Raw genomic sequence first — 13,959 nt, forward strand, 5'->3', positions numbered from 1 at the left:
CCTCTTCTTCCAATTCTCCGCTGAAGAATGCATTCTTAATATCCATTTGTTGAAGGGGCCAATCTAAATTTGTTGCCAATGATAAAAGTACTCGAATAATATTCAATTTTGCCACAGGTGCAAATGTCTCTGTGTAATCAATTCCATATGTTTGTATGTATCCCTTAGCAACCAATCATGCCTTATACCTTTCTATTGTCCCATCAACTTTGTATTTTAGGTTGAAGACCCATTTGCATCCAACTGGTTTTTTTCTTTTAGGCAGTTCTACTATCTCCCAAGTTTTGTTCTTTTCCAATGTTCACATTTCATCCATTACTGCCTCTCTCCACTTTGGAACTTCCAAGGCTTCCTGAATGTTCTTAGGAATTTTGGTGTTGTTAAAATGAGAGATAAAACTGTGAAACTCTATTGATAGAGCATTATAGGACATGAACTTTGAAATGGGATGAAGAGTACATAATCGAGTTTGTTTTCTAAGTGCAATGGAAAGATTAATAACTGAGGATTCTGATACCTTTGTGGTGTCATGGGATTCTGGAGCTACCATCGGTTCTGACTGTTTTGGTACTTCCGGTGTGAAGCTCTCCTTCTGCTTTGCTTTTGGTCTTCTTGAGCAGACAAGCATTGCATTGTCTCTTTGCTTTTCTACATCTCCTTCTAAGTTCAAGCTATCTACTATTAATGGCATAGAAGAACTAGAGGGTATGATTGGGACAGGCTCTAAGGGAAGAAGATCTAAGTTTAGGTACCGATCTTCACTTTGAATTTCCCCCTAAAGAGAGGTTTGGCAAAAATATGGAGTGTTTTCAAAGAACGTGACATCGAGACTCACAAAGACTTTTCCTGTGGAAGGATCGTAACATTTGTATCCTTTCTGAGTAGGAGAGTATCCAATAAAGACACAGTTGATAGCTCAAGGGTCGAGTTTATTTCGGTGATTGTTAGGGATATGGACGAAGGCAGTACAACCAAATACTTTGAGTAAGAATTTTTCGTTGAGTCGAGAATTCGGAAAGGAGTTTTGGAACCGTTTAAGAGGTGAGTCGAGATTTAAGGTACGACTAGGCATCCAATTGATGAGGTAAGTGGCTGTTAAGATAGCGTCCCCCTAGAATCTCTTTGGCATATTTGTAGTAAACATCAACGTTCGAGCAACCTCTAGGAGGTGTCTATTTTTTCGTTCAACAACCCCATTTTGTTGGGGAGTTTAAACACGGGAACTTTGATAAATTATCCCATGTGTTTGAAGAAAATCTCCCAAATTTTTGTTGAAGTATTCTATGCCATTGTCTATGTGCAAAATTTTAACGTGTTTCAAATTGGGTTTGTACCATGGAGTGGAAGTTGATAAATGCAGATTTTTCCTTTAAGAGATATACCCAACAAATTCGGGTGTGGTCGTCAATGAATGTGACAAATCACTTTGTATGAGTTCGATTCGACATTCGTGAGCGACTCCATACATCACTATGAATGATTGTAAATGGTCTCGATGATTTATACGTGGATTTGGGGAACGATGTTCTTTGGTGCTTAGCAAGTTCACAGAATTCACATTGAAAATTGACTAGTCTTTTATTCCGAAAAATAGAAGGAAATACATTTTTCAAATACTGAAAATTAGGATGTCCCATTCTAAAATGCTATAACAAAATTTTACTATTATTAGAGACAGATGCAGAATCACAAATAGCAATTTGATCTTGCTTACTCATATCAACCTCATCAAAGTAGTAGTCCCTCACACTCCTTAGCACTGCCAATCGTCTTCCCCGATATAGGTCCTGAAAAATACAAAAGGAAGAAAATTAGCAGAGAAATTTGATTTCTTTGTCAATTGGCTTATAGATAACAAATTACATGATAAGTTTGGAACATGAAGAACAGATTCCAAGGTAATGGAGTCAGAGATTCGAATACTCCCTTTTTTCGACGACAGTGGAGAGGGATCCATCAGTAATTTTAACTTTGAATTTTTCGGCACAGGTTGAATATGAAGAGAAAAGATGGTAGGAGCCCATCATGTGATCCAATGCTCCTGAGTCGATGATCCAGGGAGTTTTAAAATTAGAGATATCGTTGAAGGCCTTTAAGAAGTTACCTTTATGAGCAAGTGAGCTTGAAGGTTCATTTGAGGAAGATTGGCTCGATGTTTGAAGGTTAGAAAAAATTTTGTAGTGTTGCTCTATCTGTTCAGGGTTGAATGCACTGCGTAAGGTAACATTTTTCGTTTGTTGGTCAATCAAAGCTAGGTATCCTCGACTTCTACTATTTGGCCTTGGTTTCCAATCAACCGATTTTCCATGTAAATCCCAGCAAGTGTCTTCTTTATGCCCCGACTTACGACAATGATCACACCAGTGTCGTCCCTTTTGTTGTTGTGGACACGACTCTTTTAGTCCCCTTTTTAAATATAAGCCCAAATGTTCAGCCGATCCAGTTTTTAAATATTCACTTGGCCCACTATTAAAACATTTAGTCGGTCTACCTTTAGATAGGAGGACCATATTTTCTGGCCCCGTTTCCCCACCTTTTCATTGTTGTAGCCCAAACTTGTGAGGCCCAAATGTCTTTAACATTAAGGCTGACACTCCTTTCTCAGCAGGCCCATTCTTCCTTTTGTTCAACATCATGACTCGACAATTTTCTTCACGGCGAACCTCCGAGAAGACCTCACGCATTGACGGTAACGAGCGTCGGCTAAGAATTCTTCCCCTGACATCGTCCAGCTCACCGTTGAGGCCTGCCAAAAATTCGAAGACACGTTCACTCTCCACCTTTTTCCGGTAACGTGAGCAGTCGGCTAGACAAGCCCATTCTTCCTCTGTGCTCAAATCCAATTCTTGCCATAAAGCCACCATTTCCATGTAGTAATCAATCACTTCCCTGTCTCCTTGCTTGATTTGCCATAGTTTACTTTTGATTCAAAAATTTGTGACGCATTTTTGAAACTGGAATACATTTCTTTTACAGCATCCCACACATCTTTTGCACTTGGTAAGAATAAATACAACTTTCTGATGGAAGAAATCATAAAGTTTACGAGCCAGGCAGTTACCAAGAAATTTTCTGAGTTCCATCTTTGCAAATGGGCTACTTCGGTTGAGGCGGGCTTCTTCACATCCTCGGTCAGGTACCCCAATTTTCCTTTCCCATCGATGATCAACTTGATAGATTGTGCCCATTCTCTGAAATTTTTTTCATTTAACTTTTCGATCGTGAGTTGGAAAGAGGAGGTATCAATTCCCACCTGACTTATGGAGGGAATGGTCTCAGTTTCACCATCGTGGGACTCGGAGGTCATTGACCCTTTACTGGTGTCGATAGTTTCTGCCATTAGGTTAAGCCTCGATCGGCTTTGATACCATGTACGTTGAGAGACTTGAAAAGAGATGAGAAAACTGTCTTTTTTCTCTTATGTTACATTACAGCCGAGTGCCCTTTTTTATAGTATTCAAGAGGGGCTAAAATAAGGAAATAAAAAATATTCTCAAATCCTACCTAGTCTCCAAGAATCATGCCTAATTACAATAATTACAATTTTCCCTAAATACAATAGTTAACTATGGCAACTAAGATATTATCATATTTTTTGGGATTTCAACACATATGGTTTGCATGAAAATGATTGGCTGTCAGGATTATACGAGAACAAAGAGCGTTGGGTTCCCTGTTTCTTGAAAACTATTTTCTGGGTAGGGATGTCAACAATGCAGAGAAGTGAGAGCATGAATACCTTCTTCGATGGGTATGTGCATTCTAAGACTTCATTGAAGCAGTTTGTTGAACAATATAAGCGTGCATTAAGGAATAAGGTTGAGAAGGAGTTTCAAGCCGATTTCAAGTCATTCTCTCAAATGGTACCATGCGAAACACAATTCGAGATGGAGGAACAGTATATGTCGGTTTAAATGATTTCAAAATTCAGGGAAGTTCAACAAGAGTTCATGGGAAATGTATACTGCGATGTCGTATCTACAATAGAAGGAAGTTCTTATACGACCTATGATGTACGGGAGTGTATTACATATGAAGGTGGTCATAGAAGGAAAACATTCGTCGTCTCATTCCAGAGAAATAAATGTGACAGTTTGTAGTTGCCATTTGTTTGAATTTCGGGGAATACTTTGTAGGCTGCTATCACAGTGCTGATTTACAACGATGTCACATACATTTCAGAAGATACATATTGCAGAGATGGAGGAGAGATGTTATCAGAGCACACACGAGGGTTGCTGTAAACTACGCTGGGTTAGTTAGTACTCCCTCACAGTTGAGATATGAAGAGATGTCAAAGGCTTTTGTGAAGGTGGCAAACCTTGCTGCAGACGATGAAACGCGGTCATGAGCGAAAATAGAGTAGATTAAATGTCAACGTGAATAGCTTATAACCACAAAATCGAGTGCTCAAAGTAATTCAAGTCCACAACAAAATCAGCTCGGACCCATTCCCTGTGAGGATGGTTCAGCAACTACGAGCAGAAATGTACTGGACCCAAAATTTGCCCAACGAAAGGGTGTACCAAAAAAAATTTGGAGAAAAAGCCTGCTGGAGACGGCCTCGAATAAAGTGAAGGTAAGTTCTAATGTTTATTTCATATTTACGATAAGGATGAATGTATGTTAACTTCGACGCATATGCAGTCTGGAAGCACAAGTAAGAGATCGAGAAACGGCAATAGCAATATTGTTGACAGCGGAACGAACATTCGACCACCTCACCAATATTCCATGTTGACCCCAACGTCATATTTGCACGACTCCATGCCGACACCACTTTCATTTTCACAACGGTCAATGCTCACACCATTATCTCTTTAACAACATTTATCGACTACAAATTTGATATGTCCGTCTTCAACAATTGCTATGTACAATCCGCAAGGTATATACATGCATTTAGCTATGAATTTAAACTTCACTATCTCGTGGATACAACATTAACTAGTCATACGGTGTTTTATTGTAGGTGAAGTAATGCCATACTACCATCAAAAATTTTTGGATCAAAGCGACAGAGAAGAGTAAGGTGAGGTTTGTGGCATAGACTTGAAATGTTAGACCATAGGTGTTCATATACTTGTGTTTTTATCTGATGTCTCAAAAATTGAATGAAGAGAAGATCATGGGACGTGTTTTTACATGAAGAGAAGATCATGTTTCCTAGTTTGAGCTTTTATCATAGAATCCTAATAGATTTTCTGATGTCCTAGCGTGCTCAACTGGGCGTAGAAGCTTTTGCTGATGCCCTCCTCATGGTTCCAAAGACACTTGCTGAAAACTCTGGCCTGGACACACAAGATGTGATTATTGCGCTTACAGTATGCTATTTATTGCATTCGAGTTCCTATTTTCGTGAAGTATAAAAGGATAAAATTATTATGCCATTGTCTTGTAAAACTTGTTTATTCTTTCCAGGGAGAACACGACAAGGGAAATGTAGTAGGACTTAGCCAACACACCGGAGAACCTATTGACCACAAAACTTGTTTTTTACGTAGTGTGTAGTGGTGTTGCTGTTTAAGCTCTATTTAGATATAGGTGTCGATCTAAGAAGGTTTTTCTCATTATACTTTTACTTGGCAATTCTTTGTTCTCCTAGGCTGTCTTGACCTACTCGTCTCAAGAATATTAAGAAAATTGGTTTTAATTTAGCCCAGCCTTCTATTTGACACAATCCCATTACAGGAGAATTGTTAGATTGCATTATAGGGGATGGCGTTCATATACTTGTGTTTTTATCTCATGTCTTAAAATTGACACAAGTTTATTTTACATGTTCCAACTGGGTTTTGTCCATAATTATATTCCATTTTGCCCATTATTGCATTAGCCCATATGCAATTCAAACTTAACCATTGGAGACATCCCGTCCCCCTCTCCACGTCTACGTCTCTGGTGTATGCTACTGAGTCTACTTTGCCTCCTATGCTATTGCTATGGTGGACCCAAGGATTGAAGGAGGATGTAAAGAGAAGCTTATTGAAATTTAAAGTTGAAATTTCTTAATTTTTTTGATACACCATTCTCGAATTCCAAATGTTTTTTCCCAAATCTAAAACTAGATTTTTAAATTTTAATTTTTTCATATAGTGAACTTTGACTTCTAGAATTGAATAACCATTTCATTTATGCATTTTTCAAATTTACTAATTTCTGGAATTGGAACTTTGATCTGTCTATTTTAGAAGTACTCATTTGATTTTGTCAAATTTCCTTTTTGCAAGGAAATTGGAGCATCTTCAAGAGCATTCATGCATTACCTTTATCAATTTTTTTGTGTTACAATCATACATTTCATTTACTATTAGCCATCCATACTTACTTGATTGGCTACTTAATAGGATTTATGTATTTATAAATAACCAGACCATGAATCCTGAACTCTTGTGGTTATCTCACTCACCCAATTCTCTATTTCATCATAGGTTCATGCCTTTCCTCATCTTATGAGGACAGCTTTGTCCACCTGGGATTGAAGGACCTTTATTTGCACTCTTCATGTCTATAAATAACTTAGGATCAACTGTTCGTTCGTTTTGGTACCTTTGAAAGAAATAGAGCTAATTATTTAGATGGGAGTTTTTGTTATCTTTGCTGTTGTTCGAATCGGTGTAAATGTTGTTTTGCCTATTTTGTTAATTTGTAATGAGAGAATTCCAAATACAGTTGAAGCAATACAACAATGCGTCCGTCAAGATCTTTCATGGTATTTCCAAATTTATTTGCAGGACTATCGAAACCGCCACTAAAACGTATTTCAGGCTCTGTTTTGGTGAACTTCAAAACTAGTTTTTAATTGTGGAATTTGCATAATTAGCAATGCATGCTGGAATTTCAGGTTGAAATTTGCAACACTACCCAAAAACTCTTCTCTCTCAAACGTTCCGGACTCTAATTAAGTGAAGATACGAATTGGTTTTTGATGGCACTAAAGCACACATACGGTTTGATATGAATTGGTTTTTAATTGGTTTTTGTGGATGATACAAGATAGCTTGGTAGCACCTCACTATCCGTTAGACATCTTTGGTTACATCAATATAAGGTCGTTTTGATACATATTTGTCACCTTAAGAACCCATAAAAGTACATAATTCAAACCACAAAATCAAGCTTCAAGATAGGCTACGCTACAACAAGAAAAAACTTCGACGATTTCATTATTTCACAACCACGACACACGTGTAAAAAGATGAACATTAAGGTTTTGCTTCATATTAATCATACGCATACAAACATCTCTCAAATACTACAATCACTGTCTTCTAATCAAGCTGGCCGCTTCCTTTTTTCATTCAATTTCGGGCTTATTTTTGTCGTCCGAATGGTCACGTTCATCGAAATCTGGAGCTATTGTTCGTCACTTATTTGAAGTCGAGATTCAAACATGCGAGACATCTCGTCAACTGTTTCATGCGTCGCAGGGTTAACCAAGATAGTGCCACTGCGACTGGATTGACCGCTTGATTCGTCTTTCATGACCCATTCCCAAAATCCACAATTCTTACTGCAGCAGAGGAATAATTTTCCTTTATTCTTATTAACCTTCTCCACCACAAAACATTTCTCGAATCCATCCTTACATCTTGTACAAGGGCGTTTCTTTTTGCAATCTTCAAAGAAATGATCTTTAGCTCTACAATTATGACAAATTCTAGAGTTCCTCCCAGGCATTCTATGACGGGAATAAACCACCACCGACCAATGTGAACTCAGTTATGTATAGCCTCAATGAAACAAACAAATCAGAATTAGTTGGAATACCGAACCCCAATAAGCTAATGAAAATAAATTTAAAATGGAACATCAAGTCTTAACAACGAGATCGACTTCATGGCTACGCCCTCATTTTAATAAATTGATTGCTAGATCCATTTAAATAAAAACTGTCGCATGGAAACCTCATGCAGATACAATCCCCAGCATTTTGGAAGGGAAATTCATTTTATTTCCTCTAACCAATCAGACTTTTTCACGGATAATTATCAACTGAAACTGAAAGATGGCCATTTGGAGAGGCGATTCCCTGTCAAACTTTGGAAAGTGCAAAATTGGTACAATTTTGAAAATTTTGAAGGCATATGAAAATGCATATGACCCCATTAATGAAATCAATTCTACGACGAGAATAAACCACCACCGAAAAATATGAACTCAGTTATGTATAACCTCAATGAAACACGAAAATCAGAATTAATTGGAATACCGAACCCGAATAAGCTAATGAAAATAAATTTTAGCAAATCAAGTGTAAAAAATCACAACAAAATGGGAGGTCCAGTATTTTGTGGAGGACTGTATATGAAAAATGATTCTCTACATAGAAGCCATAATAGATGAAATATAAAAACATCTATCTGCAAATGGAAATTGATTGATGTTTGTAATGATTTTGCAAGAAAACGGTAGCAAATGCCGACGGGTCTCGTAGAGGGAAAACAATTCCGGCAATGCGTGTGACTTTCGGTCTCCAACAACTAGACAACGGTGAGTTGTGTGGCGACCAGAGTTGAATTTTCAATTAAAAGATTAAAGTTTCAGAGAAGGGGGCCTTTTGAAATAACGTGTGAATCTTGGAAAGAGAAAGCAACTAACAAGCTTCCATTATTGTACTATATTGTGTTGAAAAGAACAATAAAGCTAGTTAGCATGCCACGTCTGAATTTTCAAAATTCTGTATTATACCCTGTTTAGAAGCCTGTCACACTAGCTTTATTGTTTAAAATTGGGGCTACTGGAACTTGTACGATTAGTGAAGCATAACGGATCAACATACCCTGTTCCACAATCAACTCGCTAATCTTGCACTAACATTTAAGATCGATATACTAAGGCAAGATACAACCTTTGAAGTGTATCCTACATGACATCCAGTCTTATTTTCTTCCTTAAATTTTCATACCCTTTTCTAGTGGGCTTTACTGGAACTGCTAATATTGACTTTATTTAGAATCAAATTTACCATGGCAATTAGTTGTGTTCCCTTGTTATAATTAGGTTTCAAATTTCCTTTCAACTACAATTACCACTAGCAAATTGACAAAACTGCAATCAAATGAAATTGCCCAGCTGTATTTAATTCAATTTCTACAAGAATTACAAGAGCCAAAAATGGAAGAGAAGAAGAAAAGAAAAGAAGAGAAAAGTAGATAGAGAGAATCAAAATCAGAATGATCACATTTCACGTGCCCCCTACTCTCCCTCTCTTCTGATATTAATAACTGAATTGGAAAAGAAAACATGAATTGAAAGAAAGCACGTTTTGCTTATTACAGCACAAAAGAAATTAGAGTGTGTTTGATTGACATAGAAAATATCACCTAGAAAAAAAATATTTTCCATCTTTTGTAGAAAATAAAAATCACCTCTATCCAAGGAAAATGTTTTCCTTAAAAACAATAAAAATTAAGCATATTTTCAAAAGTTGGAAAATGTTTTCCATGGAAAAAAAATAGCAATCAAACACTCCAAGTAGAAATTTGGGTGGAAAACTGATATTTTCTATGGAAAACTGATATTTTCCATGGAAAATAAATATAATCAAATACACCCTTAAAATAAAATGACAACGTTTCCTATCAATTGACCTTCGGGTCTCCTTCTTTCTATTTGTGTCTTCCTTCCCGGTTGCTTATCTTCTCCTTCCTTCCCCAAGTTTTATATGGTCATTGATTGCCCTCATGATATCCCTCCCCCTTTGAACAACCTTGTCCTCAGGTTCAAACAATGGAAAAGTCAATTGAATGAACTCTGAAGTTTCCCGGGTTGCGTCTTCCACATTGGTTCCTTCCCATTGTACCAGTCATCGAGTGTGTAACAGCCTAAATTTTTACTTTTGGAATCACTATACATGTACTGTAAAATAATACTTTCATAAACAATGAAAAACATAATATTTTCTAAACATGAAAGGATTAAAATAGATTTTAATACGATAAATATCATTAAAATCTTTAACTGCTTAAATCATTCTTCACTTTCAACTACGCAGGCACAATCCACCTCCGATGACTTCGAACCTGCCTCTTTTAATTACCTATAAAATATTTAACATATATATGTGAAACATAAATCTCAGTAAATGAGTAATAACGAATTTTCCATCTCATATTTAATTACGAAAAATCATAACATATAATTTTTGTACGTAGCGCTACTAAACTCCGATGCTTTGAACTTACACATATAGGAACATTATCATAATCATAACTTGGATTTCCGTATCATCATATTCATAACATAAATTTTCGTAATTTAAATAATGAAAGAACAATTCGTACTATTACACTTACCTTTCACTTGAAAATTTAAAAATGATACAAGAAATTATTGTTGGAGGGAGATCCTTGATCCGCATTTCGGGTTGTGTGATTGTGTAAGTGTATGACTATATTTAATATGAAAAGGATAAGAGAGAGAGTAAAGGTATAAAGACAAAGTGATCGAGATAAAGAGGAAGAGTGTAAATAGTTGGTAAGGAATAGTTCAATATTGAGTTTAACTCCTATTTATAATGCAAGTTCTTGGACAATGTGTAAAAAATTGAAAGGAAATGGCTACATCTTATGCATGGCCAAAGCATAATTGGTGCATTGTCTTGAAAGTTGTCAAATCCATACCTTTAATCATGTGATCAAATCAATTGACTTGGTTTGAGTCTTGGTGTAAATAATGCATGTGGTCGAATAAATCATTTTTAATCATGGATAATTGACATATTTATATATAATTTCATTTAACTTCCAAATTAGCTCTTCACTTAGATCCTCAAATTATTGGCTAATAATCAATAAGGTCATTAGACTTTAATAATAATGCACTTAAGTCCTAATTTTTAATTTAAAATTCGGGATATTACAGAGTGATAGCTTGGTTGTTCCCCTTAATCATGCGTGTGGACAGAACTCGCATTGGTTGTTTTTGATCCTCCGCTCCTTTGTACAGCACTGGTAAGGCATAAACAGGGACTTCTTTCTCCCTCAATTTTTTCTTTAATAACGATACATGGACAGGATGAATTTTTGCATCTGCAGGTAGCTCAAGTTTGTAAGCAACCTTTCCAACCTTCTGTACTACCTGATAAGGCCCATAGTATTTTGCAGCCAGCTTCTTGTTTAACCTCTTAGCCACTGTCTCTTGAGCATATGGGTGTAACCTGAGGTAAACCCAGTCTCCCACACCGGTGTTCTCTGAGATCATATGTTTTTAAGACATGTTCTATGGCCTTCTGTTTTTCTCATCACACCGGTGCGTCTGTTTGCTGTACAGCCAATCAAACTTGAGTTTGAGAAGGTTTACTATCCATATCTATTGATTAGTAAGAAGAGGTATGCTGGTCTTTACTGGACAAACCCAAACAAATTTGAAAATATGAACACCAAAGGTGAGCCAGGCTTTCGACCTTTTCATGGGATTTTCATGTTATCTCTTTTAGTTATTACTAAGGTAAGAACTAGTTTTGATTAAAGTTATTGGCTGCTTATTGCTCTCCTACATTCATTTTCTTGCACTTACATTTCCAGCTTAATAGGGTCTTTCAAAAACTGGAGATGATTATGAAGTTAAAGAAGCACATGTTGAGCTTGCGAAACGGATGCGCAAGGTCTGAAGAGTTCATTTCTTTGATTGTTAATCATGACAAACAGCACATATTCAATGAAATATTACACTTGTTAGCTTGATAAAAGAACTTAAAAATTTATCACGTTCAACTTTGAGAATTGCCTGAAATACACTATAAGAAGCATGAAATTGAAGTTCAACATTCCTTTAACAGATGGCATATAATGTTCTCACTTTTTGAGTTGCCAATTGCAGTTCCATGTACTTGGTAAGAATATCAGAGTTTCATTTTTCCTTTTTTGGGAGGTGACTGAGGTTAGTAAACAAAAAGGGTGTAGAAATATAGAGTTTCTAATATATGTCTTTTCGCAAGCCAAAATGCTTCTTATGTAGGATGTGTTTGAACCCCATTTTTTGTGGGAAAATAGGTTCTGTAATCGTGATTTTTTTTTCTTTTTTCTTTTTGAGAATATGCGGTTAAAAAGAAGGGAGAAGTTTTGGTTTTATGTGTAAAATAATTTTATTGGGAGAATGTGTGATTGAAAATGAGTTTGAGGAAAAATGAATTTTTGGATAATGGGGCTCAAACAGTGGCATAATATACTGAAAAGTGTAACTTGTGCAAAACTGTGGGATCTTTTTCACTTGACTATGGTCCTGATAAAATTTCTCTATGGTCTGTATGCTTCTACTTTTTCTCTCAATTTTGCTGATATGTTCTCTCTGTTGGTGTATCTTCTTACAGCGGATCTACTATTTATGTTAAAAACCAATTGGTGCAGTATCTAAACAGGTTGCTAGAAGAAACATATCCTATTTAACTATTACCATAGACCCACCTTATGAAGCAGGGTTTGTGGTCCAGCTGTTTCTCTTCATGTCTTAGTATGCACTCTGTTCAGTATCATTTTAAGGAGATAATTTTCCTTTCTTCAGTATCTTTGGTCAGGGGTCTTCATATAAGTTAGTAGTAGTCAATAACAAGTCAGTGTTGATTGTTCTATTTAAATATTCCATTGGAATACAGATTGAACTCTCTCATGACTTCAATTTAGGATTCATAGTTAGTGTTTTCATGCTCCGTCCACTGTATTTTTTAATATGAAATTCTATGACAATTTTTTTATTAACGGTGAGATGCTGCTACCGCTCCAAATGTCGGGGATCGAGTACTTTCTGTCATTATTAAAGCTGCGAAAGGTCCCAAGGTAATGTTTTTGTTATTTTACGTGATAACTTTATTGCATTTAATATTTGTTTTCACATTGCTAATTTAACTGATGATAAACAGGCGTATGAAAGATCAGAGGATCCCATATGTGTGTTAGAACACAACATACATATAGACCCTCACTATTACCTCAAAAATCAAATTAGCAAGGTTCGTGAGGTAATTTGTGGTGTTATTTTTGGTTTACTTGTACTCACTGCTTTCTATTAATAATATTGTCATTTGCAGCCACTTCTAAGGATCTTTGAACCCATCCTGAAGAATGCTAGTAAAGAGCTTCTCCAAGGGAGTCACACAAGATCCATATCTATCTCTACTCCTTCAAACAGTTGCATAATGAGATTCGCTAAAAAAATAACTAACTTGCATCGGATGCAAAGCTTTACTCAGGTAGAGAACATTTACTGTTCAACACATAAGCTCTGTATTAGATTCAATATGCTATAGATTCGACGTTTTCTCGTTGCTTGTATGGAGAACAGAAATTTTTGAAAAGGCTTGCATTTAAAAGAAAGTACTATTTATGTTTATTTTTCAACTATTTTTATTTCCTTCATTTTCCCTTAAAAAGGAAAGAAAAGAAAAAATTAAAATAACCCACCAAAATGAACTGCATAAAAAAAGTCACAACAGTAACTCCAGTACTCGAGCCAATAACTCTGATAGTGTATTGACCATTCTTCTGCCTTCAACCAGCAATTCAGATCATACTCTCCGCTCGCACTGCAAAGAAGCTAATGGTATGGTAGAAATTCCTTTACTTTTCAAGTACATTGGCTTATCCTCAAAGAACTTTCAAACTACTTGATAACTATTGAACATGTGGTTTTAATGGTGCTGAGTTGGAGCAGCTCTTCGGGAGGCTATGGACACAATGCCGGGAGTGCCAAGGTTCTCTTCACCAGGATGTGCTGTGCACTAGGTTAGATATGTGATCTATCGACTTGGTTTTGTATATGTGCTTATGGGTTTTATATTGTTTGCTTATTTCACTGTATCGAGGTGTTATAAGAAATGAGGCCCTAATCCAGGTTGTCTACCCTCTATCATATCCTTGCTCCCCTTGTATCTTAAAAGAAAAGGACGGGGCAAGAGTTAAAAACAAGATAGAACAACCCCCCCCCCCCCCCCCCCCCCCCAAAAAAAAAAAAAAAAAAAAA

The 13,959-nt window shown here is 36.4% G+C and overlaps 1 protein-coding gene and 1 long non-coding RNA gene across 9 annotated transcripts in view; both read left to right on the plus strand.

The window, feature by feature from the left end:
- Positions 1-3,704: 3,704 nt before the first annotated feature.
- Positions 3,705-5,216, plus strand: LOC111400248 (protein FAR-RED IMPAIRED RESPONSE 1-like). The gene is made up of 5 exons (XM_023027671.1): positions 3,705-3,847; positions 3,932-4,092; positions 4,137-4,344; positions 4,486-4,579; positions 5,121-5,216. The coding sequence occupies exons 1-5, from the start codon at positions 3,705-3,707 to the stop codon at positions 5,214-5,216; spliced, it is 702 nt and encodes a 233-aa protein (XP_022883439.1).
- A 5,525-nt stretch (positions 5,217-10,741) lies between these two features.
- LOC111401112 overlaps positions 10,742-13,959 on the plus strand; it is a 4,172-nt gene continuing 954 nt past the window's right edge. The window contains exons 1-9 of one of the 8 annotated variants that reach the window (XR_002703925.1): positions 10,750-10,955; positions 11,040-11,166; positions 11,275-11,389; positions 11,529-11,608; positions 11,783-12,776; positions 12,860-12,949; positions 13,028-13,189; positions 13,496-13,539; positions 13,651-13,721. This is a non-coding gene — a long non-coding RNA (uncharacterized LOC111401112). Of the gene's footprint in view, positions 10,956-11,039; positions 11,167-11,274; positions 11,452-11,528; positions 12,777-12,859; positions 12,959-13,027; positions 13,190-13,495; positions 13,540-13,641; positions 13,722-13,959 lie in introns of all 8 variants that reach the window. The other 7 variants (XR_002703926.1, XR_002703928.1, XR_002703923.1 and 4 more) reach the window with 7 other exon arrangements.

This window comes from Olea europaea, chromosome 10 (genome assembly GCF_002742605.1).
Source record: "Olea europaea var. sylvestris chromosome 10, O_europaea_v1, whole genome shotgun sequence".
In the NCBI taxonomy this organism is placed as follows: domain Eukaryota; kingdom Viridiplantae; phylum Streptophyta; class Magnoliopsida; order Lamiales; family Oleaceae; genus Olea; species Olea europaea.

Bases quoted from the DNA above. Each gene is read 5' to 3' on its own strand.
- LOC111400248 (XM_023027671.1), top strand. From the start codon at position 3,705: ATGTCAACAATGCAGAGAAGTGAGAGCATGAATACCTTCTTCGATGGG. The intron at 3,848-3,931 runs GTCATTCTCTCA...TTCAAAATTCAG, and splicing joins GAGTTTCAAGCCGATTTCAA to GGAAGTTCAACAAGAGTTCA. The intron at 4,093-4,136 runs GTTTGTAGTTGC...AATACTTTGTAG, and splicing joins CCAGAGAAATAAATGTGACA to GCTGCTATCACAGTGCTGAT.